The sequence below is a fragment of the Eleutherodactylus coqui genome, chromosome 2 (assembly GCF_035609145.1).
Source record: "Eleutherodactylus coqui strain aEleCoq1 chromosome 2, aEleCoq1.hap1, whole genome shotgun sequence".
Lineage (NCBI taxonomy): Eukaryota > Metazoa > Chordata > Amphibia > Anura > Eleutherodactylidae > Eleutherodactylus > Eleutherodactylus coqui.
In genome coordinates this window covers 288,039,957-288,066,933 of record NC_089838.1, presented here as the reverse complement: position 1 = coordinate 288,066,933, position 26,977 = coordinate 288,039,957, and the positions used below count along the sequence as shown (strand labels likewise).

General features: G+C 47.1%; 1 protein-coding gene across 1 annotated transcript in view; it reads left to right on the top strand.

Moving 5' to 3' along the window:
• Positions 1-26,977, top strand: part of LOC136610186 (zinc metalloproteinase-disintegrin-like) — a 71,715-nt gene that overhangs the window by 31,982 nt on the left and 12,756 nt on the right. The window contains exons 13-17 of the mRNA XM_066589429.1: positions 4,680-4,772; positions 8,890-9,085; positions 10,641-10,701; positions 10,793-10,934; positions 20,974-21,054. Coding sequence (XP_066445526.1) covers positions 4,680-4,772; positions 8,890-9,085; positions 10,641-10,701; positions 10,793-10,934; positions 20,974-21,054 — 573 coding nt within the window. The remainder of the gene's footprint in view (positions 1-4,679; positions 4,773-8,889; positions 9,086-10,640; positions 10,702-10,792; positions 10,935-20,973; positions 21,055-26,977) is intronic.

Here is a 26,977-nt window from a genome sequence, read left to right as displayed (position 1 = left end):
CTGCTGAGCCTCCAACCGGGCATGGTCGTGTGTGACAATGGCCGTAACCTGGTGGCGGCTCTGCAGCCTCACACACATGCCATGCCTGGCCCATGTCTTCAATCTGGTGGTTCAGCGGTTTCTGAAAAACTACCCCCAGTTGTCTGACCTGCTCGGCAAGGTGCGCCGCATCTGCGCACATTTCCGCAAGTCCACCACGGACGCTGCCACCCTGAGGACCCTGCAACGTCGGTTTCAGCTGCTAGAGCACTGACTACTGTGCGACGTGCCCCCATGCTGGAATTCTATGCTGCACAGGTAGTGGAATTCTATGTTGGCCAGGTAGTGGAATACCAGCTGCAACATGGGCGGTGGAGTGGTAGTCAGCCTCCGCAGTTTTTTACAGATGAGTGGGCATGGATGGCAGACATCTGCCAGGTCCTCAGAAACTTTGAGGAGTCTACCCAAATGCTGAGCGGCGCTGCGACCATCATTAGCATTACCATTCTGCTGCTTTGCCTGCTGAGAAGTTCGCTGCTAAGCATAAAGGCCAACGCTTTGCGGTTAGAACAGGAGATGGGGGATGACAGTATGTCGCTTGATAGCCAGACCACCCTCATGTCTATATCTCAGTGGAGGAGGAGGAGGAGGGGGAGCAGGAGGAGAAGGAGGGGGAAGAGACTGCTGGCCACACTGCAGAGGGTACTAATGCTGCTTGCCTCTCATCAGTTCAGCGTGTATAGGCTGAAGAGGAGGAGGAGGAGGATCCTAAAAGTCATCCTCCTAGTGAGGTCAGCAATGTGTTGCATACTGGGACCCTGGCACACATGGCTGACTTCATGTTAGACTGCCTTTCCTGTGACCCTCACGTTATACGCATTCTGGCCAACACGGATTACTGGGTGTACACCCTTCTAGACCCACAGTATAAGGAGGACCTTCCCACTCTCATTCCTGAAGATGAAAGGACTACGAGAGTAATGCAATACTACAGGGATCTGGTGGAAAAAGTGATGCTAAAGTTCCCATCTGATAGCGCTAGCGGCAGAAGAGGCAGTTCTGAGGGCCAACTAGCAGGGGAGGCGCTGGGATCAGGCAGCATGTCCAGCTCAGGCAGGGGAACACTCGCCAAGGCCTTTGCCACTTTTATGGCTCCCCAGCAAGACTGTGCCACCACTACCCAGTCAAGGCTAAGTCCGAGGGTGCAATGTAAAAAGATGGTGATGGAGTACATAGCTGATCGTACCACTGTCCTCCGTGATCCCTCTGCTCCATACAACTATTGGGTATCAAAGCCGAACACGTAGCACAAACTTGCTCTGTACGCCCTGGTGGTGCTGGCCTGCCCTGCCGCTAGCGCCTTGTTAGAAAGCGTGTTTAGTGCAGCTGGGGGAATAATCAAGGGTAAGTGTACGTGCCTGTCAACTGCCAGTGCCGACATGCTTGCACTCATAAAGATGAACAAAGGCTGGATTTCCCCAGACTTCTCTTCTCCACCGGCAGAAAGTAGCGGAACCTAATGATTCTTTTTGCTGCAATAGGAGAAAAATGCATCCTCTATCACCACAAGGGGGAAATTAGCTACGTCAATCACTCTCGGATATTATTACTCCTCCTCCTCCTCCTAAAACAGCATGTCATCACACTGAATTGCCAATTTTTCTGTGGCCCAAAAGGTTCTGTTTAAAAGTTTTTTACAATTTTAAAAGTTTCAAAAGTTTTTATACTTTAACGGAAACCAATTTTTTCGGAGGGCTACCTCCAGGCTCTGTTACAAATTAAGCAACAGCGAGCTGTATCTTTAAAAAATGTTTATGAGTTTCACCTGCCCTTGCGGTTCAGAATTTTTCCAGGGGTACACTTGTACTCTTAGTACACCAATTTTTCAGGCCCTTGCCTATATTTTTATCAAACTAATTTGTGCGGCCTTCGCCTACACTCTTGGTAACCAAATTTTTTCAGGTGTTCGCCTATACTCTTGGTACACCAATGTTTCAGGGGTTCGCCTACACTCTTGCTACAGAAATGTTTACAGGGGTCCTCCTATACTCCTGCTACAGAAATGTTACAGGGGTCCACCTATACACTTCCTACTGAAAGGTGTGTGGGGACACATGGATTTCTCATAGCTATGTAACTCACGGCACCTTAGGTCACACCAGGTGGAGGCTGGGACCGAGCTTGACCCAGGGCCCGCTCACATACTTGCGGGTCCTACCTCATTCATGGTTTCTCGGCCTTATTATGCAACCTCCTCCTCCTGCTTGGGGTCTGGGGATCAGCGCTGGGCAACATGTATTTGCTCTCGTGTTACCACAGTTATCTTAGACACAGGTTTGGAGCAAACAAAAGAAGCATTACTGAATTAATGAGACGTTCACAGCTGTACTAGTATCCGAGTCCGCTTTAGGCCCACGAGTACTGAGGGTGTGGGCAGCGGCCTATGTCCTGGGGGGGAAAGAATCAACAGCCCCAGGTTTGGCCTGTGGAACGTCTTTGTGGTTCATCCAGTCTTTGGAGCGATGAAAGCAACCGTAACTGATTTAATGAGACGTTCACAGCTGTAATAGCATCCGAGTCCGCTTTATGTCCACGATTACTGAGGGTGTGTGCAGAGGCCGAGGTCCTTGGCGGGGTGAAACTGCCTTGTTTGGGCACTCTGATTTCTTTATGTGTAATACTGTCTCAGAGTTTCATGGGCTCGCCTATGCTGTGGGTGCACAAAGACTTCCCATTGCAGTGTTTTACCTGTCTGGCACAAATACACTGACTGACTTGGGTAGGGTGCCGACGGCTTTCCCATTGCGGTGTTTTACCTATCTGGCACAAGTACACTGAATAACTAGGGCAGAAGTGTAGACCGAGGTCCTGGGCAGGTTGAAACTCTGCCATGTTTGGGCACTCTCTTTTCTTCCTGTTTAATACTGTACCTGGGTTGTAGGGGCTTGCCTATGCCGTGGGTGCACAAAAATTTCCCATTGCGGTGTTTTAGCTATCTGGCACAAATACACTGAATGACTTGGGTAGGGCACAGACTGCTTTCCTAACGCAGTGTTCAGCTATCTGACACCTACACAGAATGAATTGTGTGGAGACACATGGATTTCTCATTGCTATGTAACTCACAGCACCTTGGGTCACACAAGGTGGAGGCTGGTAGCGAGCCTGACCCTGGGCCTGCTCACGTGCTTCCCAGACAGAGTATTGCGGGTCCTACCTTGGTCATGGTTTCTCGGGCTTATTATGCCACCTCCTCCTCCTGCTTGGGGTCTGGGGATCTGCGTTGGTCGGCATGTATTATCTTTCGTGCTACAAATTACCATAGTTATCCGAGATACTGGATTGGAGCGTTCACAGGAAGCGAAATGGATTTCATGAGACTGTCACAGGGTCACTGTACACCTGTGGTGGCTACTTTACGAAACCTCTGGCTTCAAACCAATTGGTGTTAGTATGCGCTTCTGCATTGTGGAGATGTGTAGAAGTGCTGGCACCTGAGTCCCCTTTATGCCCACGTTTGTGGCTCCTGACAAATTTGTGACGGAGGTGGCATGGGATTGGAATGATTATCGTACGTCAATTTATCATCAATTCTCAACAGCATTGTGGGCTATCGCCCACACTTTCAAAGAGGGTCGCTGCCTGGCCCTGCCAACCCTCTGCAATGTGTGTCTCTGGTTCCTCCTCATGGCAGATGCACTTATAAATCGACATGAGGGTAGTGTGGCATTGAAGCGCTGCGCAGGGAAAATTTTGGGTGCGCTTTGGATGCAGGGTCGTGTGTGTGTGTGTAGGGGGGGGGGTTGGACAGCAATGTATACCAGGAGAAGAGGCAGCGGTGTCACCTGCAGGCGGTGATTGTCTTTGGTTGCAGCTAGTGTGCTGCTTAGCTAAGATGTGCCAGCGCGTGTAGAAGTGCTGGCACCTGAGTCCCCTTTATGCCCACGTTTGTGGCTCCTGACAAATTTGTGATGGAGGTGGCACTGAATTGGAATGATGATCGTACGTCAATTTATCATCAATTCTCAATAGCATTGTGGGCTATCGCCCACACTTTCAAAGAGGGTCGCTGCCTGGCCCTGCCAACCCTCTGCAGTGTGTGCCTCCGGTTCCTCCTCATCCATTACGCACCTATAAATAGACATGAGGGTGGTGTAGCTATGAAGCGAGCGTGTGGCATCAGGCCAGCTGAACGCTGTGCAGGGATACTTTGGTGTGCTCTGTGGACTTAGCAATGCCAGCATGTAACTCAGGGGAAGAGGCAGCGGTGTCACCTGCAGGCAGTGATTGTCCTTGGTTGCAGGTAGTGTGGTGCTTAGCTAATATGTGCCAGCACGTGTGCCTTTCTAATGAGGGTTTGTCTGAAGTAAATTGTTAGGGGGGTGACCGCCAGGCTCTTGCCCCCAATTTGGCTTAATAATGGGACCTGGGAGCCTCAGATGCAGCCATGCATGCTGCCCCTGCCCTTCCCTATCCGTTTCTGTGGTGTTTCTATGACTTTCTGATGTTTTCAGGTGTTTCACAAATCATCCCCTATGCGGAGCATCAGTCCTATACAAAAATGCTCGAGTCGCCCATTGACTTCAATGGGGTTCGTTACTTGAAACGAGCTCTCGAGCATCACGGAAAGTTCGACTCCAGTACCGAGCATTTTGGTTTTTGCTCATCTCTGATAATCATCTATCTCCTTGACATTACAGGAATGTACTGATAAGTGTTGTGATGCTGCCACCTGCAAACTGAAACCAGAAGCCCAGTGCTCGAAGGAGGACAAATGCTGTTCAGACTGTCGGGTGAGTTATACAGTATTTTACAGATAATCTATTTTAAAAACATTGCTTCAGTGCAGGGGATTTGGAGCTAAGAAATAAAGACCTACAACTGCTATAGAGACACAAAATGGTCAACGAAAAAGAGATCTGATGTTACAGATGGGCAATAATTATTGCAGCACCAGGTGACTGAAGTTTATACCCATAGTCTGAAATTAGGAATTCACATTTGTCTTCTGGATGAAAATTACCCCCAAAATTTGAAGTTCCAAGAAAGTAAAAAGAATTAGACTTCTCTGCAGCGGCCACTACAGGGGAAATGTAGTATTACAAGTTGACAAATGAGTGGTCGACTTTTTAATATATAGATTGGCTGGGATTGCCAGAGCGGGAGCTGCTCTTACACTGAAGCTTTCTATTCTGGCTCATAGAGCGAGATGCATACGTCAATATGAACATTGTAAGTCATCAAGAGACAAACCCATTAACCCCTGAATGACAGTCATTTTATGATTTTTCCTTTTCCCTTTCTCCTCCCCATTTTCAAAATATCATAACTCTTATTTTTCTGTTGACATAGCAGTCTGAGCGTTTGTTTTTTGCAGGGCTAGTTGTAGCATTAATCTATCACATAATGCACTGAAAAACTTTTAAAGTGGAGCAAAACTAATATGGTTACTTTATTCTGTGGATCAGTATGATTACGGCAATAGCAAATGTAGGACAATACCAATTTTGTTTGCTGTACTACTTTAACCCCTTCCCTTACCATGAATGGGCACAAACGTACATGCTATGGATAGTGTGGGCTCCGCTTCTGATCCCGTACCATCTGCAGCTGGGCCAACTGTGACTGACAGCCAGCCCCCCATTGCAATAGCGGGAATCAGTAATAACACTGTTAACCCCTTACATGTCACGACTAATGTTGATCGTGGCATGTAAAAGGTTCACAGAGGGAGGGTGCGTCCTCTGACGCCATGTATAAAGTATAGATGCGCAAGACAGCAAGATTATGATGCCAGTAAACTTTGCTGTTCTTTACTCTTGGCTTATTGGACTAGGATCCTGTCCATAGCGGGGCGACCAATATCGATCATTGGCGTGTGACCTAAAAGGAGTGCTGTTGATACAAAATTACTTCAGAATTTGCCATCGGCCATGTAATCATAAAAGACCAATAGGCTGCCGTGGCAACCAGACACCAGTCAATGGCATCTGGGTCTGCCATGACCTGTGATTACTATGATAAGTAGTAATTACAGATTACTGCAGTGTATTATCAGAGTGATAATAGCATTCCAAGTGCAAGTCCCTGTAAAAAAATGAAAATAGTAAAAAAAAAAAGCTTTTTTGCACACTTTCCCCTTTATTTTTTATTTTTTTTAAACCACATGTTTGGTATTGTCGCATCTGTAACGACCTGTACTACAATAAACTGAACACACTTTTTAGCCCTCACGGCAGGCTCAAAAAAAAATAAAATGCTTTGTCAATGGAAATTTTAAAAAGGTTATGGGACTTTGCAGTGATTGAAAAAGAATATGTTCCAGAAAACAGGGTTTTCATTGTGCAAAAGTGGAAAAACATAAAAAAATATATATAATTTTTGTATTGTCGTAACCGTACCATCTCACAAAAAAAAATCATGCCACTTATGCTGCATGTTTAACACTATAAAAAAGGCAAAATTGATGTTTTTTCTTCCTGCTCTCTAAAAACATCAAGAAAAGTCATACAATACATTATATGTACCCCCAAAAAAGTGGAACCAATAAAAACTACATCTCTCCACACAAAAAAGCTCTTACATCGCCGTCTCAAAAAAACAAAAAAGTTATGGTTTTTGAAAAGCTGAGATCAAAATCCCTTGAAAATCATGTCCTTAGGTACAAAATAGACCTTGTCAGTAATTGGTTAAAAAATATAAAATATCTTTATAAAAAAAAATAGTTTAAGCCATCTTCCGACCACCATCATTTCTCGTTTTTCCATTGGTATAGCTGTCCTGCAGTTTAGCTGGCTTGGTTTTTGCAGGACAGCCATTAGTTTGTATCAGTATCATTTTGGAGTACCTATGACTTTATTACATTTTTTTGTTAGGGAAATTGGGTGACCAAACAAGTGCAGTTTTTGTGTTGTGTATTTTTTTCTTCTGACAACATTCTCAGTGCAAGAAACATATGTTCATTTTGTTAGATTTTACTTTTATAGAAGCAATGACACTAAGTATTTTTTGCAGTTTTTTTGTTTTGATTTTTTTTTATTATCAATACAGGGAAATAATATCCTTTATTTTTTTACAATAACAATTTTTCTTTCCATTTACACTTTTTTTTAGTTCCCATGGAAAACTTGAACTTATATTGTATATTTCAATACTTCAGTATTACAGTATATAGTATTTCTACGGGCAATCTATTAAGACGTGCAGCAGGCACGTTGTAATAGGCAAAAATGCTTTGCAGCCCTGTAGTCCTTCAGAAATCCCCAGGCGGCTATGACATACAGACCGCACCCCATGATCTCTTTCCGGGGAGTGGGATTCAGGACCTCCAATCGCTGATCAGGCCATTTAAATGCTGCTTTCAGAATTGACAGTGGCATTTCAAGTGTTAGCAGCCATGATCAGCGTGAACTTTAAACACGGATGTTGCATCCAACATTGGCTGTATATCGAGCAGGATCAGTTTCCAAGCCCGCGCCATATTAACCATCGATACATAGGATGTAATAGATGAGTTTCTAAGTAGGGTATGACATTATTTATGAAACATTTTTTGCTTAAAATTGGGTTCTCAGTAAAAAAAAAAAAAAAGCACAAAACATCAGGGCAAAGAAATGTGTTGCGTCCTGGACGGACATGCGGCGTTACGCAAGAACAAGAACACTGTGCGTAACACAACCCAAAGCACAACTGTGAAATGAAAACACAAACTAAGGCTGCAATCACATGAACGTATATCGGCTTGGTTTTCACGCCGAGCCGATATACGTCGTCCTCATCTGCAGGGGGGGGGGGGGATGGAAGAGCCAGGAGCAGGAACTGAGCTCCCACCCCCTCTCTGCCTCCTCTCCACCCCCTCTCCGCCCCTCTGCACTATTTGCAATGGGGAGAGATGGGGCGGGGGTGGGGCTAATTCTCAGAACTTAGCCCCACCCCATCCCGCCTCCTTTCATTGCAAATAGTGCAGAGAGGCGGAGAGGAGGCAGAGAGGGGGCGGAGCTCAGTTCCTGCTCCTGTCTCTTCCATCCTCCCCCCTTCCTGCAGATGAGGACAACGTATATCGGCTCGGCGTGAAAACCGAGCTGATATACGTTCGTGGGAATGCAGCCCACGGGAAAAACTTCCAACAGGTGCGGACCCACACGCGTACCAAGGCCACTAATTAATCCCTACCAGGAAGCACTGATAACAAAAGGGAACAGTATATGGTAACCAGCAGTGGTACTTAGCTGTAGCAGCAGGCTGTAGCAAGGAAGAGGAGCTCCAGTGGCAGGCTGTGCTCCTCAGCAGGAATCCAGGAGGAAACTGAAATTGACCAGCACTGAGGTCAATTCTAACATAGCTTATATAGGACCGGGCCACTCAGAAACAGGTGAGTTCTGACATCACTCAGCCTACACCGTTCCCCTCAGCCCCAGGAAAGGCAGCGCCACTGCTAAAACCTGGAAGCCAAAGACCCCAGAACAGCTTCAACTAAATGTTCATGAATAAGATTCGAATAATATAATAACCTTTGGCTTACAGGGGTTTTCCACAAAAATGGCTATTGAGATGAGGTCATCAATAGTTGATCAGCCGGGGCCCGCCGCTAGGGATTCTGGCCGATCCGCTGCCGGCTAAAAGAACCACAACACACTGGCGTTGGAGTGGAATTCACAGCTCCAACCCCTGTGTAGTGGCCGGTGCTTCTTATTGCAGCTGCAGCTCCCATTAACTTCAATAAGCACTGCAGCTGCAGTAAGAAACGCCGGACACTACACAGGGGTCGGAGAAGTGGCTTCAGCTCTGACCCCAGTGTATACTGGCACTGTCAGCAGGTACATGACCAGTTAACTGACTGGGGTCCCGAGTGGTGAGCCCCAGCCAATCAACTATTGACTGAAAATCCATTTCATGATTGTTTTTCTACAGCTGAAGTCAGCAGGTTCTGTGTGTAGACCTGCTAAAGACGAATGTGATTTGACCGATTTTTGTGATGGAAGATCTGCCACCTGTCCTCCTAATAGCCTTCGAATGAATGGATCTCCATGCAAGAATGGTGAAGGATATTGCTATGATGGGAAATGTCCAACCTTTAGGAGCCAGTGTGAAACGTACTGGGGAGCAGGTAAACCAGGCAATATTAACCTAACGATTCTATCCAGGACAGTTGGGTCTGATTTGGTCCACAAGGGACTTATAAAACTTTTGGCCTCACAGGGTACAGAAAGTTTCAGCAACACGGTTCATTCGCAAAACAACAACATCTTCTGCTGACAGAGAGGCACTCTGCTTGTTATTGGTGCACATAGCAGTGATTCTCAGGGTGATTTTTAGCATTAATCTCCCCAATTGTAAGGCCGCCTGCAGATGGGCGGAAATTCCGCCCGTGGAAGCTGCCATAGAATTGCGTTAACAAACGCAATCCTAGGCAGACAGACGCGATTTGGCCGTGCGAAATCTCGCACGGCAAACAAATCGCGGCATGCTCTATTTCTGTGCGGGGCTCGCGGGAGCAGGTGAGCTCTCTGCAGACGCTCGGGTCGGGTCCCACTGCGAGAATTCTTGCCCGACCCGGCCGCATGCAGGCAGCCTTGCTAGTTGAGGGTTTACTGGAAGTGTATTATGAAGGAATGAAGGAAGAGTTGTAATGGCCACTGAACTAATCCTGGCTTTGAATTCACCGGATAGTTTGACTCCCTGTTGAGTGGGAACGATGACCTTCAATTCTTCCCTCCTGACTGCTGGAAAGACAAAGGAGAAAGGGTCCTTGCTACCCTTGCTGGACTGCTGAATCGGTGAACACACGCTGCACTGTGGACACCTCCTTTCTCTGACCACGTCTCAGAATCCTCCCCTCTCCTCCGCCTGCAACCATATGACTAACTCCTCCTTCACTTTCTCTCTTCCCGCACTTTCTCTCTAACTCCACCCCCTCTGCATAGGGACTCATGTTAGTGTTTTCCCGCTCTGGACCCTACAGCCTATCAGTGGAGGTGTGACATATAGCCAATAAGCAACCAGCTATTGCCAGCGCTAAGCTCTCAGCTTAGGAAAGAGAAGAAACAGGGTTTCCCTAACGCACTGCACATTCTATGCCTAAGGGAAGCGCATAGACAGGTGTGACAGGGCCAATTATTAGTGAGGCTGTTCTGTAGGACCCTCTGGGCTGCTACACGTGGGCCATGTGATGGCTTTTGAGGTCCCACTGAAAGCAATGGGCGAGGCATTCCAAGCGAACACTCAAAGATCGAACATGCTGTGATTGTTTTTTTCGCTCATGTGAATAAGCAAAAGAATGGATTTAATATTTGTCTGAGTTTTGTGTGCATTGCATAAAACCTGTGCGAGAGCATCACTCATATGAATAAGCCCTTAATGTGGTTGTTTACAACCAACAGGTCCATCTCAGTTTACTTGACTAGGATCTGAAAGCTGAGTTGGGGCCGTCGAAACCCAATTATCTTACTAAACGTCTTAGTCCACACATCCCATAACTATGGCGCACAAACTCTGGTTGTTTGAAGTTGGTTCTTTCTAGTGGTTCCTCCATGCTATCAAGAGAATACAGGTGAACATCGGGTGTTTGTGTTTTCTCAGAGGATGATATTTCCTTGTTATCTCCCAAAGTTTTTTGATTTTGCCTTTTATAACTGTGTTCTTTTGTCTTGTCCATAAACTAGGGTCTGTGGCGGCAAAGACTTCTTGCTATGCAGCCATCCAAAATTATTGCCCCCGGTCAAGGTATGCATTGTATGCGGATTACAAATACATGATAAATCATGCTGCATTAACTGGCAAAGAATTTCAATTATTTGATATCTCTATATTTCAGGTACGGACAATGTGGAGCTCTGTACTGTTCCAGAGGTAGCAGTAGTCCAGTCGTTAACATTGGTTATTGCACTTACTCAGATTGTAAAGTTGTTAACCCAGAAGTACTGGTGGAAAGTGGAACAAAATGTGGAAATGGGACAGTAAGTTGTCTAAATTCTAGTAGCTACGAAACATGATGATATGCCCAGTTTCCATTTTTTGGAAACATAATTTCAAACACTGTGTTTAGACATTTAGCAAATAAGGAAGATGGAACAATGCCCCTGTAGCGCCACCTATTGGATGGCAGCATTCCTTTAAATCGACGTCCGACTTTTTAAACAAGTCTTTAAAACAATGAATAGGAATTGGAAACCAAGCCAGAAAACAATACACAGACAGCTGTTTCGGGGTGATTGCCCCTCATCAGTGTGCAGTAGGTTTCTGGGTTGGCTAGTGAAAGGGAAGTGATGTTTGTTGGGAGGGGTAACATTACTTCGTAGGGAGAGCACCCAGAAGGTGTGTGGAAACACCCAGGAGGTGAGTGAGCAGACCTATAATGGGAGGGGTATCACTTCTCCCCAAGGAGATCACCTAGAAGGTGTGTGGAGACACCTAAAAGGTGAGTGAGGAGACCATCCAATAAGTGGCGTTGCAGAGATATTGTTCCATTTTGCTAGTTGCATATTTCTCAGAGGAGCATGCATGGCCTTATAAGTCTTCTCGCACACCTTCTAGGTGCTTTTCCTAAGGAGTGATGTTACCCCTCTAGACATTTAGCTAAATGTCCACCTGTTACCACCACTAGGGGGAGGTAAGGTGTTTTAGTACTGAGTTTAATGCAATGTTTATACAGTATGAAGCAAGCTCATGAGTGCCTTGTAGAGCAGTGATGGCGGACCTTGCCCAAACTGCAACCCAAAAACCACTTATTCATCACAAAGTGCCAACACGACCATTTACTACTGCGCATGAATTTGAAACAAAAAGTAGGAAGTTGGATCCTGCCCAATCTTTCCTGCACATAGGATTAACGGGCAAGGATACCGCTAGTAAAAACGAAACCATTAAAATCGATGGTTTTGTTCCGTTATGCAGTCGTGATTGTGATGGCCTCATAACCGGATGATATCACGCCCATGTATTTTAGCCCTCAATCAGCATAAAGATTATCGCTGGATCACTGCCTTATCCTGTGTAAACACTCCCCACTCAGCACTTCACATAGAAGGTGCAGCGCTGAGCGAGAAGCCTGCAATCCAGGAGCAAAAGGGCCAATTACACGGGATAATTATCATTCATAATTGTTCAAATTCCATCGTTCCTGTGGAATTTTGAACAACAGTCGTCCCATGTAAATGCATGCAGCAACTGTACGACATTTGATCAGTCGTTCAGTTTCTGCGTAAAACTGAATGACGCGAGGTTCAGTGTAAACTGCACCCGTTTGCTCCTGAATGACTGTCTGCTTAAAATAATTGGAGGTGGGCAGGGGGGAAAGAGCGCTCCCCAGCCTTTCTGACTCCATGCCGACAGCACTGTGAGCGATGCTAGTGATACTTGCTCCTGTGTAGCAGTTTGCCTGACAGCTCATTCCATCTATCTCATAAATGGGGCAGAACTCTGCTCAGCTGTAGGCTCTTTGCTAATCTCCTTTCTAAATAGCTGAGCTGGTACTTCTCCTCTGTGCTGCAGAGTTGTTGTCTTTTGTCCTGCTTTCTGGCCCCCAACTTAGCTCCTGTTTGTAGGTATCTTGTTTGCATCCTGTGTCCTGTGCTTTGTCTTTCAGTCCATTTTTGCATCCCTCTGTTTATAGTCTTCACCTGTGCCTCTGTGTTTCCTTGCAAACCTGTCTCTGCCCATCTATTTATTCTTCCCAGTCCTGTTCTGTCTTTTGTGGTATAGGCGTCCTGCCCTTTCAGGGTCAACTAGCACCTAGAAGAAGACTGCGGGTCGTTCTTATCAGGGCGTCAGCCCTGCTTATAGGCAGGGTCTTCCTTCTCCCTCATATTAGCTCAGGGTTAGGTATCTTCCCTAGTTCTCACTCATGGGCTGGGTTACAGCCTTCGGGTATCTCCCCTCTGGATGCTAGAGGAAAAGCTGTCAGCCTTGTGGATCGGGTCATCACATATTTGGTAGATTGACACAGTGGATCTACATCCACATTCATTACAGTACTCTGCAGCCATGGATCCCTCTGACTCCAGCCCCAGGGGTTTCCCTAAATTGCTCCAGGAGATGGCTCATTAACGGCAGAGACGTGAGCAAATCCAGGCATCTATTTACAATATAGGAACCAGGCTGAGCAGTATTTCTTCCGCCATAGCTGTACCGCAGCCCTCCGACTAGGTTCCACTACTAGTCTCCGCCTCCGGATCCGACCCTCGTCTGGCTGCACCATCACTCTACAAGGGAGATCCTAGACAATGTTGTGGTTTCCTTAACCAGCGTACCTTACATTTTGAGCTCCTGGCACATCTCTTTTCCTCAGATTGCGCCAAGATGGCATTCATGATGTCCCACCTCTCAGGTCAGGCTTTGGTGTGTATCAACCCCCTCTGGGAGCGGAATGACCCACTGGTTAATAACCGCAGTCTGTTCGTGGAGACCTTTCAGAAGGTGTTTGACGAGCTCGGACGCTCGTCTTCAGCTGCTTCCGTTCTATTATGCCTCTGTCAAAATACCCATACTGTGAGACAATATGCTATCCAATTTTGAACCCTGGCGTCAGAACAAGTGAGCGATTAACAGGGTGCATCAAGGATGATTTAGCAGGTTGTGAGATTCCTACTTCTCTGGACGCTCTGATTTTCCTGGCTACTAGTATTGATCTACGATTCCAAGATAGATCTAGAGAGGTTATGAAAGAAAGGAGAACGATTCAACTGGCCCCTAGATTCCAGAGACCGCTTTCCTTCCTGCCGACTGCTCCTCGGTCTAGCGATCCTAAGCCTATGCAGCTGGATCACCTAAGATCATCTGAAGAAGAGAGTGTGCACAGACATGCTAAGAGTCTATGTCTGTATTGCAGATCTCCAGGTCACCTTGTTCGCACTTGTCCTCTCAAACCTGGACTTCACCACCTGAGGTCAGTTGGAGAGGCTACCCTACGTGAGGATTGCTCCTCTACCAGACTGAACCTACCAGTAACCTTGGTTCTCTCCAATGTCCAGGTATCGATGGAAGCCTTTCTGAAACCGGCTCTGCCGGGAACTTCCTACAACAAGTTTTTGTGGACCGTCACCGGATTCCTGTCCAGTGTCTCGAGACACCACTCGTGGTGACCAGTCAATGGTAGCACCCTCTCTGAGACTATCCAGTTTGCCATGGAGCCACTGGAGCTGAGGATAGGCGTTCTTCATACTGAGATGATTTCCCTGCTGGTGCTTCCTGGTGCGACCAGTTCCTGACTCCTGGGTTTGCTATGGCTCCGATTACACAATTCTATCTGGGATTAAAGCACAGGTGAGGTGTTAACTTGGGGTTCCACCTGCTATACTAAGTGCTTGCGTTCTATTCACCCTGCTCATCGGGTCACCTTACCCCCGAACCTTAAGGACCTGCCAGAGCCTTATCACGGTTACATGGATGTCTTTGAAAAGAAAGATAAAGAAAATGAACAACACCTCAGTAAGTCATCTGATATTTCACATCATACTTAAGAAAGGCGCACCATCGCGCCAAAACGTGGTGTTTGTTTTACTATTAAACTTTGGCTAATGCAGCCCACCACCAAACCGACGCGGATCTAATTCCTGTACTAGTGAGAGTGGAGGATTTAGTTTTTTTCTTCATAACTGGGATTTGAAAAGAAAGAGGCTGACTGTCCTATTGACCTTGTGCCTGGGTGTGTACCCCCTCAAGGAAGAGTATACCTTCTGTTTCTCCCAAGACCCAGGCCATGTCCGAATATATTAGGGACAACCTGGGCAAAGGGTTTATCTGTAAATCCTCCTCTCCCACTGGGGCCAGATTTTTCTGTGTTAAGAAGAAGAACGGGACACTACAACCCTGCATAGATTATCGAGGTCTGAACGTGATCACTGTTAAGAATAAATACCCATTACCCTTGATTCCTGAACTGTTTGACCGTCTGCGTGGTGCTCGGGTTTTACAAAGCTTGACCTGCATGGTGCCTGTAATCTAATCCGCATCCGCAAGGTAGATGAGTGGAAGATAGTCCTTCAACACATGCGATGGACATTACGAATATTTGGTAATGCCATTTGGTCTTGTTAACGCTCACAACGTTTTTCAGGAATTTGTAAATGACATTTTTTCGGGATCTCTTGCATAATTGCGTTGTCGTCTACCTGGACGACATCCTGATATTCTCTCTGGATATATTCTTGCACCGGAGACAGGTCCGTATGGTGCTCCGATGGTTAAGGGAGAATCGTCTATTTGTCCAATGGTTAAGGGAGAATCGTCTATTTGCCAAACTTGAAAAATGCATCTTCGAGCATGAATCACTTCCCTTTTTTGGATATATTGTTTCCAAGCAGGGTTTGGAGATGGATCTCAGGAAAGTCTCTGTTGTACTGAATTGGCCTTGTCCATCAGGACTTTGGGCAATCCATTGATTTTTAGGTTTTGTGAACTACTATTGGCAATTTATTCCGCATTTCTGCTTGACTTCACCTATCTCGGCTCTCAGACGCAAGGGAATTGATGCCAAGCAATTGTCCCCAGAGGCTGAATCCGCCTTTCAAACTCTCAAGCGAGCCATCTCATCTGCGTCCGTGCTGCACCAACCCGAGGGTACAGTTATTTTTTAGAGGTCGGCGCTTCTTTCTCCAGAGCAGGGGTGGTCCTATTGCAAAAAGATGCTTCTGGTAGGAGGGTGACATGTGGCTTTTTCTTTAAAGTATTTTCCACACCGCAGCAGAATTACTCTATAGGGGACCGAGAACTACTGGCCATCAAGATGGCTCTGAAATAGTGGCAGTTTCTGTTGGAGGGAGCCTCTCATCCCATCGCAATTTACACTGACCATAAGAATCTAACATATCTACAGAATGTACAGCAGCTTAATCCCAGTCAAGCTTGATGGTCTCTGTTTTTTGTGCGGTTTAACTATCTCATATTTTCAACCTACTAATCAGAATATTAAAGCTGACATGCTGTCAAAAGCATTTGATGTTAATGATTCGGAGGAGCCTCCGCACTTTATCATCGAACTTGCCAAAATGGTAACAGTGGCCTCTGTCTGGGTTAAGGATAGCCCACCAGGAAAGACCTTTGTGCCAGAGACCATGAGAAAGACTGTTCTGTCCTGGGGTCATTGTTCCAAGCTAACAGGCCATTCTGGCCAATGCAAAACTAGTGAATTGATTTGTCGTCATTATTGGTGGCCATTCGTGATAAAGGACATTCAAGACTTCGTGTGTGCATGCATTTCCTGTGCCCAGAAGAAACCCCAGATGTTGAAACCCACAGCTCTGTTGTGTCCTTTACCTATACCAGAGAACTTCATATACCCATGGATCTTATCATGGACCTACCTCCGTCCAAAGGGTGCACAGTTATCTGGGTAGTTGTTGACCAATTTTCTAAAATGGCCCATTTTATTCCCCTGCATGGTTTACCTTCTGCCAGCCAGTTTGCCGAGAGATTCATTGATCACATTTTTCGTCTCCGTGGTTTTCCCAAGCATATTGTGTCTGATAGAGGAGTGCAATTCCTGTCAAAGTTTTGGAGATCTCTATGTAAACTCATAGGTATATCTTTGGATTTCTCCTCGGCCTACCATCCTCAGTCCAATGGGCAGGGGGAGTGCACAAACCAGATCTTGACCAGTTATCTTCTTCATTTTACCAATGTGTATCAAGAAAATTGCGTCAGTCTACTGTCCAGGGCAGAGTTTTCGTATAACCAGCACATCAGTAACACCACAAAGACTTCTCCATTCTCCATTGTATATGGGCAGCAGCCTAGAACTCCCCTGCCAATTGTCACCACTTCTGAGGTTCTAGCAGCAGCCTCGTCAGTGGAGAATTTTGCCAAGAAATGACAGGAGACCAAGAGGAATCTATAGGGAGCAGTCACTTCCACAAAGAGGGTTGCGGATAGGAGGCCTCGGCCCTCTCCAGTTTGCCCCCAGGGAGAGAGTTTGGCTCTTTTCCAGACATATTAGGTTGAAAGTGCCATCTTATAAACATGCCCCAAGATTTTTTGGCCCATTTGAGGTCTTGTGAAGGTTAATTTGGTATGTTACAAGCTGTGTCTCCCTCCTTCCCTGTGTATCCCCAACTCATTCCATGTCTCTCTGCTCAAACCACTGGTGTTCAATAGGTTTTCGAAAAACCTAGACCAGTTTCCACTGGTATCACCCCAAAGAACATATATGAGGTGAAAAATATTCTTGATTTTAATTATGTTAGGAACAAGACCTTTTTTCTAGTGGATTGGAAGGGTTAAGGGCCGAAGAAGAGGTCAAAGGAGACAGCTGAGAACATCAACGCCTTCCTATATAGCTGAACTGGTACCTCCCCTCTGTGCTGCAGAATTGTTGTCTTTTGTCTTGCTTTCTGGCACCCAGCCTAACTCCTGTTTGTTTAAAGTATCCTGTTTGCATCCTGTGTCCTGTGCTTTGTCTTTCTGTCCGTTTTTGCATCCCTCTGTCTATAGTCTTCACTTGCGCCTCTGTGTTTCCTTGCAAACCTGTCTCTCCCCGTCTCTTTAATCCTCTCAGTCCTGTTACTGAGGGGTCGTTCTTATCAGGACTTCAGCCCTGCATATAAGCAGGGTCTTCCTTCTCCCTCATATTAGCTCAGGGTTGGGTATCTTCCTTAGTTCTCACTCCTGGACTAGGTTACAGCCTTTTGGTATCTCCCCTCTGCATGCTAGAGGATCAGCTATGGGCCTTGTTGGACCAGGTAATTACATATCCAGGAGGTTGACACAGTGGATCCATGCCTACATTCATTACAAGAATACAGATAAGTAACCAGAAAACAATAAAATAAATTGCACATAGTTTATTTAACATACAGGCTGAAAGAACTATATTGATATTGAGGAGTAGTCCTCATTGGCCTTATGTACATAACACAACTATGTGTAGGACACTGGATGGGTTCCCATACTATGTAGCTGGTGACACTCGGTATTTGGCACTAATGGCACTATGTATCTGATGCACTGTATTTCTAAGTGAGAAAAGCCCTATAATATAGCACTTGATAGAGAGTGTCACAATTCTTTATTTTCTGGATTAGGGCTTGTTCACATTAGTGTTAGTCTTTTTTATTCTTCTATTCCATTTTTGGAGCAGAGAGATTAAAATAAAATAAAATGGAATTTAAGACCTCATTCACACAGGCTACAAAATCGTGAGATTGTGTAGCAATGCGACATTGCTACAAAATGCATGTATGTGAAGCTCATGGTTTCCAATGGGTTCTTTCAGGGTACAAAAACATTTCTCATGCGGCGCTGCCTGTGATTGAACAAAACATCTCTCTACACCCATTTGTAGAGCTGCCTCTGATTCGCTGAGCGTTGTGGTGCTTAGCCAATCAGAGCCAGCGCTCGAGGAATGGCTGTGATTGGTTCATCGAGTGCTGACTCTGATTGGCTAAGCTTCACAGCGCTCAGCCAATCAGAGCAGGGCTTCCAAGCGGGCTGGGATTTTTCAATGCCCGGCCAGAAGAGATGATGAAAAACAATGTCAGGAACCAGGGAAAAGACGCGCTGGAGATGATAGTGCTTCTAAGGTAATGTATTCTTTTTATTTTCTTTTCCAGCAGTTAGGGCTTAGTTTAGGGCTCTTACAGTGGGATTTCCTACTGTAAAAGTTACATCGCACCGCACGAAAACTGTGTTTTCGTGTGGTGCGATGCAACAGAAAGGAAGGCTCCATAGAGAAACTTGGGCTACAAAAAATAGCAAATTGCGGCTGTTTAGAGCAGGGGTCCCCAACTCCAGTCCTCAGGGACCACCAACAGGTCATGTTTTCAGGATTTCCCATAGTAAGAACACCTGTGCAATGTTCGAACCACCGACAATAATTACATCACCTGTGCAACACTGAGGAAATCCTGAAAACATGACCTGTTGGCGGTCCCTGAGGACTGGCGTTGGGGAACACTGGTTTAGAGCATGCCGCGATTTTGTAGTCTCGCAATGTCACAGGCTACAAACATCGCTCGTGTGGAAGAACCCATAGGAAAGCATGGGCTCTACATACATACGGTTTGTAGCACTGTCGCATAGCGACAAAATCGTGCGATTAGGTCGCCCATGTGGATGCTGACCTAAGGCCTCTTTCACACTGGCTACAAAATCATCACTACAAAACGCATGTATGTGAAGCCCTTGGTTTCCAATGGGTTACTTCAGGATACAAAACATCGCTCATGTGAAAGAATCTATTAAAAATCACGAGCTTCAAGCTGCATCCACAAGGGCGACATGATAGCAGCGCAAGAAATTCACAGCGGTACCACATCAGTGGTCCGTGTGATATTGCTGCATTTTCTTGCGGCGATACCGTGATTTTGTGGAACTACAACATTACAAGTCGTGCTACAAGGATTTTCAGGGGGTGGGGGGGCTTGACATATAAGCCCTGGCTGCAGAAAGAAAAGGAGAAAAAAAAGAATACATCACCTAGAAGCGCTGTCTGGCTCTGCTGCATCTTATTCCCAGTAACCAACACTGTTTTTCAGCATCTCTTCTGGCCGGGGACTGAAAAATCCCCACCTCTTGGAAGCGCTGCCTCTGATGGCTCAGCATTGTGACGCTTAGGCAATCAGAGACAGTGCTCAATGAAGGCTGTGATTGGTTCATCAAGCTCTAGCTCTGATTGGCTGAGCGCTGTGAAGCTTAGCCAATCAGAGGCAGGGCTTCCAGGAGGTGGGGATTTTTGAATCCCTTGCCAGAAGAGATGATGAAGAACAGTGTCGGGGACTGGAGAGAAGACTCGCCTGAGATGACAGTGGTTCTAAGGTGATGCATTCTTTTTTTTTTTTCCTGCAGCTAGGGCTTAGTTTAGGGCTCCCACAGTAGGATTTCCTACTGTCAAAGTTGCATCGCATCGCATTAAAAACTGTTTTCGTACAATGCGATGCAACAGAAAGAAAGGCTTTATAGGGAAACATGAGCTACCAAAAAATTGCAAATCGCCGCTGTATAGAGCATGCCGCAATTTTGCAGTCTCGCAATGTCGCAGGCTACAAACATCGCTCGTGTGGAAGAACCCATAGGAAAGCATGGGCTCTACATACATGCGATTTGTAGCACTTTCGCATTGCGACAAAATCACGCGATAAAGTCGCCCATGTGGATGCGGCCTCACATACATGCATTTTGTAGTGGGATTTTGTAGCGCATGTGAAAGAGGCCTAAATGTTTCTGTATTTTCCCTACCGATTTTAATGAGTTTTCAAAAAAATGGAAATGTTTCCATTTGCTTCCATTTTGTTTTAACTCAGGTTTTAGAAGCATAAATTAAATGGGATCAATGGAAACCTTTCCATTTTTTGAAAACCTATTCAAATCAATCGGGAAAATATGGAAATTTTTCATTCCACTTTAATTCTATCTATCTGCTCCAAAAACCTAAATCACTAAGACTAATGTGAACAAGCCCTAATAGGTGGAAAATACCTTCATATACTGTACCTCTTTATGAAAATGCATTCCCTGGTACATTGCAGGACAGGCTCAATCGCCAAGTTCCTTGATGGCATGTAGAGTGCAGTTTGCAATGAGACAGTGCAGACTAACATGATACTTATCTATGGTTGACATTTTTGGTATCGGTTCACATGTGCAGACTAAGAGGTTCAGAAATACAAATACATGATGTCTACCCTGCAGTACGTTCAATTTTCAGGTTTTTTTTGTCAAGTATATGGTATTCCCTGCAGTTAGTGAAAATTAAGACTCCTGTACAATAGTGTTTTTCTCGCACGCTTTTTCACGCGATTTTGCTGCTTTTTCTTAACACAAAAGTCAATAGGACTTTCTATTGTTAAAAATGCATCGCCCAAAAATCGCAATACGTTTTTAACATTAGAATGTCCTATTGACTTCCGTGTAAAAAAACGCAGCAAAATCGCATTAAAGACGTGCAAAAAAATGTTAGTGTGCAAGAACTCTTATACAAATTAGGGCTGACAAGTCCTCTAATAATCGTGTTTGTTTGGTTGATTTCTGATAATGTCTGACACAGAACAAATTGTCATTTTCTAGATGTGTATAAATGGACTGTGCACGGCAATTCCCATGGCCATCCAATCGTCAGACTGCGCGGCCCAGTGCCCCGGACATTCGGTGAGTCCTGTCTACACTAGAGACGAGCGAGCACACTTGTCCGAGCTTGGTGCTCGTTCGAGTATTAGGGTACTTGAGATGCTCGTTACTCAAGTCGAACAACGCGTGGTACTCCAGTCAATTGTATTTCCTTCCCCGCATGTTTAGCGCCATTTTCTAGCCAATAAGCATGTGGGGAAAGCATTACCACTTCCTGCTGTGACGTGCCAGCCCTATCCCACCCCACAGTAGTGAGTGGCTGGCGAGATCAGGTGACCGTCGAGTACTTAAACTGGTCCCGCCCGCGGCTCGCCTCAGACACATGCTGGCAGAGGCTAGGGAAAGTGCTGCTGCTGATATAGGGAAAGTGTTAGAGTAGGTCCTGTCTTCAAGAACCCCAACGGTCCTTCTTAGGGCTACATCTGACCGTGTGCATTACTGTTGTGGCTGGCTGGGAGCAGTAGTGCGCGAGGCTGTGCAGGCCATTTCAACTACAGTGTTCTCAGTCTGCAGTGTATTACGCAGAGTTTAGGAACAGAGCTGCCTACATAGGGAAAGTTTTAAAGGACTCCTAATCCTTCTTAGGGCTACATCTGACCATGTGCTTTATAGTTGTGGCTGGCTGGGAGCAGTAGTGCACCAACTTTTGTATTACGCATCTAGGCCTGTTCCCAGCATTTCCGTAATAGCGTTCTCAGCCTGAAGTGCCGTACAACCAGCTCTCACCGTGAAACTGCACTCTAACATTTCTTAGCCTACTGCAAAGTAGTTCAGTTATACCGTTCTGTCTGCCGCAGTTACCAGCACTATCCACTGGCTTTAGAGTCTTCTCCCACTCCATACAGCCTCTATTATCTACAAGTCTCTGCGAGCAGTAAATTACCCCTAGGTATCAGCGCAAGACAGCGGGTTAATTTTTTCAAGTCACAGCATAGAGCCTCCGCTATCTACAAGTCTCTGTGTGCAGTGAATTAGCCACAGTTGTCAGTGCTGTAGAGTGGGGTAATTTATTTGGGCTCTGCTCCATTCCTAATTCGCCATGATGAGGAGTAGGGGTAAGGGTCGAGGACGCGGATACGAATGTGGGAGTCCAAGTGAGGGTGTGGGCACAGGCCGAGTTCCTGGGTTTGGTGAATCACAGCCAGCTGCTGCGGGATTAGGAGAGAGGCACATTTCTGGGGTCCCCAGCTTCATATCACAATTTACGAGTCCGCGTGGTAGACCTTTATTACAAACAGAGCAGTGCTAGCAGGTCCTGTCGTGGATGGCAGAAAATGCGTCCAGCAATGTATCGACCACCCAGTCTTCTACGCAGTCCACTACTCCCGGCCTAGGGACTGCAACTCTGAATCCTTTGGCTGCTGCTCCTCCTTCCTCCCCGCCTCCTCACTCAATGAAAATGACATTTTCTGAGCAGGCAGACTCCCAGGAACTATTCTTAGGTCCCTGCCATGAGTGGGAAAAAACGGTTCCTCTCTCACCTGCGGAGCTTGTCGTTACCGATGCCCAACCTTTGGAAAGTTCCCAGAGTCCGGGTGATGAGGCTGGGGACTTCCAGCAACTGTCTCAAGAGCTTTTTGTGGAGGAGGATGATGAGACACAGTTGTCTGTCAGTGAGGTAGTAGTAAGGGCAGTAAGTCCGAGGGAGAAGCACACAGAGGATTCGGAGGAAGGGCAGCTGGACGATGAGGTGACTGACCCACCTGGTTTGCTAAGCCTACTGAGGACAGGGCTTCAGAGGGGGAGGCAAGTGGAGCAGCAGGACAGGCTGGAAGAATGCAGTGGAGTGGCCAGGGGTAGAGGCAGGGCCAGAGCGAAGAATCTCCCAACTGTTTTCCAAAGCACCCCCTCGCGGCAAGCCTCCATGGAGAGGGCTAGGTGTTCAAAGATGTGGATGTTTTTTAGTGAGAACGCGGACGATCGACAAACAGTGGTGTGCAACCTCTGTTGCACCAAGATCAGCCGAGGAGCCACCACTACCAGCCTCACCATCACCAGCATGCGCAGGCATATGATGGCCAAGCACCCCACAAGGTGGGACCAAGGCCATTCACCGGCTCCGGGTCACACCACTGCCTCTTCCGTTGTGCCCCAACCTGCCACACAATCTAATCTCCCTCCCAGGACACAGGCACGAACGCCTCCCAGCCTGCAACCACACCCTTACCTTCATCGTCCTCCACTCCATCCAGCAATGTCTCTCAGTGCAGTGTTCAGCTATCGCTAACACAAGCGTTAGACCGAAAGCACAAATACGCCGCCACCCACCCGCGTGCACAAGCTTTAAACGTGCACATTGCCAAATGAATCAGCCTGGAGATGCTGCCGTATAGGCTTGTGGAAACGGAGGCTTTCAAAAACATGATGGTGGCTGCGGTCCCGAGCTACTCTGTCCCCCGTCACCACTATTTTTCCCAGTGTGCCGCCTCAGCCCTACACCAGCACATCTCCTGCAGCATAAATCGTGCCCTCACCAACACGGTTCCAGGGAAGGTCCACTTAACCATGGACACCTAGACAAGTACTGGCGGGCAGGGCCACTATATCTCCCTGACAGCACATTGGGTAAACTTGGTGGAGGCTGGGACCGAGTCAGAGCCTGGGACCGCTTACGTCCTATCCACACCCAGAATAGCGTGTCCTACCTCAGTGATGGTATCTGTGGTGTTTTATGCCACCTCCTTCAATACCTCCCCCTCCGCCACCTCTACCTCTCAATTAAGAAGTGTCAGCACGTTGCCAGCAGTCAGTAGCGTGCGGTGCGGCAGCACAGTGGCGGGCAAGCATCAGCAAGCCGTGCTGAAACTAATCAGCTTAGGTGACAAGAGGCACACGGCCCTCAAGCTGTTGCAGGGTCTGACAGAGCAGACCGACCTCTTGCTTTCGCTGCTGAGCCTCCAAAAGGGCATGGTCGTGTGTGACAATGGCCGTAACCTGGTGGCGGCTCTGCAGCTCGGCAGCCTCACACATGTGCCATGCCTGGCCCACATCTTCAATCTGGTGGTTCAGCGGTTTCTGAAACACTACCCCCACTTATCTGACCTGCCCGACAAGGTGCACCTTGTCTGCACACATTTCTGCAAGTCCAACACGGAAGCTGCCACCCTGAGGACCCTGCAACAGTGGTTTCAGCTGCCAGAGCACCGACTGCTGTACGACGTGCCCACACGGTGGAATTCTACGCTGCACATGTTGGCCAGGCTGTACGAGCAGCGTAAAGCAATAGTGGAATACCAGCTGCAACATGGGCGGCAGAGTGGTAGTCAGCCTCCACAATTCTTTACAGAGGAGTTGGCATGGATGGCAGATATCTGCCAGGTCCTCGGAAACTTTGAGGAGTCTACCCAGATGGTGAGCGGAGATGTGGCAATCATTAGCGTTACCATCCCGCTGCCTTGCCTGCTGAGACGTTCGCTGCTAAGCATAAAGGCCGACGCTTTGCGGTTGTAACAGGAGACGGGGGGTGGCAGTATGTCGCTTGATAGCCAGACCACCCTTATGTCTATATCTCAGTGCATTTTGGGAGGAGGAGGAGGTGGAGGGGAAGGAGGAGGAGGGGGAAGAGGCAGCTGGCCACACTGCAGAGGGTACCCATGCTGCTTGCCTCTCATCTATTCAGCGCGTATGGGCTGTGAAGGAGGAGGATCCTGAAAGTCAGTTCCTAGTGAGGACAGCGATGTGTTGCGTACTGGGACCCTGGCACACATGGCTGACTTCATGTTAGGCTGCCTTTCCTGTGACCCTTGCTTTAGACGCATTCTAGCCAACACAGATTACTGGGTGTACACCCCTCTCTACGCTCGGTATAAGGAGAACCTTTTCACTCTCATTCCCGAAGAAGAAAGGGGTACAAGAGTGATGCAATACCACAGGGCCCTGGTGGAAAAAGTGATGCTAAAGTTCCCATCTGACAGCGCTAGTGGACATCTGACAGCGCTAGTTCAGAGGGCCAACTAGCAGGGAAGATGCGGGGATCAAGCAGCGTGTCCAGCGCAGGCAGGGGAACACTTTCCAAGGCCTTTGCCAGCTTTATGGCTCCCCAGCAAGGCTGTGTCACCACTCCCCAAGTCAAGGCTGAGTCGGAGGGAGCACTGTAAAAGGATGGTGAGGGAGTATGTGATGCCTCTGCTGCATACAACTATTGGATGTCAAAGCTGGACACGTGGCACGAACTTGCGCTGTACGCCCTGGAGGTGCTGGCCTGCCCTGACGCTAGCGTCTTGTCAGAGAGGGTGTTTAGTGCAGCTCGGGGAATCATCACGGATAAGCGTACCTGCCTGTCAACTGCCACTGCCGACACGCTTACACTCATAAAGATGAACAAAGGCTGGATTTCCCCAAACTTCTCTTCTCCAACGGTGAAAAGCAGCGGATCCTAAAGAATCTTTTCACTGCAACAGGGCAAAAATGCATCCTCTATCACCCTAAAAAAGAGAAGAATTAGCTTTGTGTATCCCTCTCGGATATTATTACTCCTCCTAAAACAGCATGTCATTACTCTGAACTGCCAATTTCCATGCGGCCCAAAATGCTCCATTTAAAACTTTAGCCTATACTCTTGCTACAGAAAATTTTCAGGGGTTCGGCTATACTTTTGCTACAGAAATGTTACTGGGGTCCGCCTATACTCCTGCTACAGAAATGTTACAGGGGTCTGCCTATGCTGTGGGTGCACAAAGACTTCCCATCGCGGTGTTTTATCTATCTGGCACAAATACACTGACTGACTTGGGCAGAAATGTGGGCCGAGGCTGAGGTGTGAGAATGCCATGTTTGGGCATTCTGATTTCTTCCTGTGTAATACCATCTTTGTGCACTGACAGCATAGGCGAGCCAAAGGAACTCAAAGACTTCCCATTACGGTATTGAGCTATCTGACACCTACACAGAATGAATTGTGTGGGGACACATAGATTTCCCATTGCTATGTAACTCACGGCACCTTGGGTCACACAAGGTGGAGGGTGGGACCGAGCCTGACCCTGGGCCCGCTTCGTGCTTCCTACACAGAGTATTGCTGCATTGTAGAGATGTGTAGAAGTGCTGGCACCTGAGTCCCCTTTATGCCCACGTTTGCGGCTCCTGACAATTTTGTGAGGAAGGTGGCACTGGATTGGAATGATGATCGTACGTCAATTTATCATCAATTCTCAACAGCATTGCAGGCTATCGCCCACACTTTCAAAGAGGGTCGTTGCCTAGTCCTGCCAACCCTCTGCAGTGTGTGCCTCCGGTTCCTCCTCATCCATTAGGCACCTATAAATAGACATGAGGGTGGTGTGGCATGAGGCCAGCTGAACGCTGTGCAGGGAAAATTTTGTGTGCGCTGTGGACGCAGGGTCGTGCGCGCGGGGGAAGGACAGCAATGCCAGCATGTAACTCAGGGGAAGAGGCAGCGGTGTCACCCGTAGGCAGTGATGGTCCTTGGTTGCAGGTAGTGTGGTGCTTAGCTAATATGTGCCAGCACGTGTGCCTTGCTAATGAGGGTTTGTCCGAAGTAAATTGTTAGGGGGGTGGTGCCAGACTCTTGCCCCCATTTTGGCTTAATAGTGGGACCTGGGAGCCTCCTATAGAGCCATGCATGCTGACGTTGACCCTTCCCTATCCATTTCTGTGGGGTTTCCATGACGTTTTGATGTTTTCTGGTGTTTGACGAGTCATCACCTATGCAGAGCATCAGTCCTATACAAAAATGCTCGAGTCCCCGATTGACTTCAATGGAGTTCGTTACTTGAAATGGGCTCTCGAGCATTACGAAAAGTTCGACTCGAGCAACGAGCACCCAAGCATTTGGGTGCTCTTTCATTTCTAGTCTACACTTATTATGTAATGTACTGTTTTTTTATCCCATGTATAAATTTATAACAAAACATTTCACCCTAAAATAAAGAATAAAACACCAATATTTTTATCATGGTGACAACCAATATGGCTGCCATTTGTC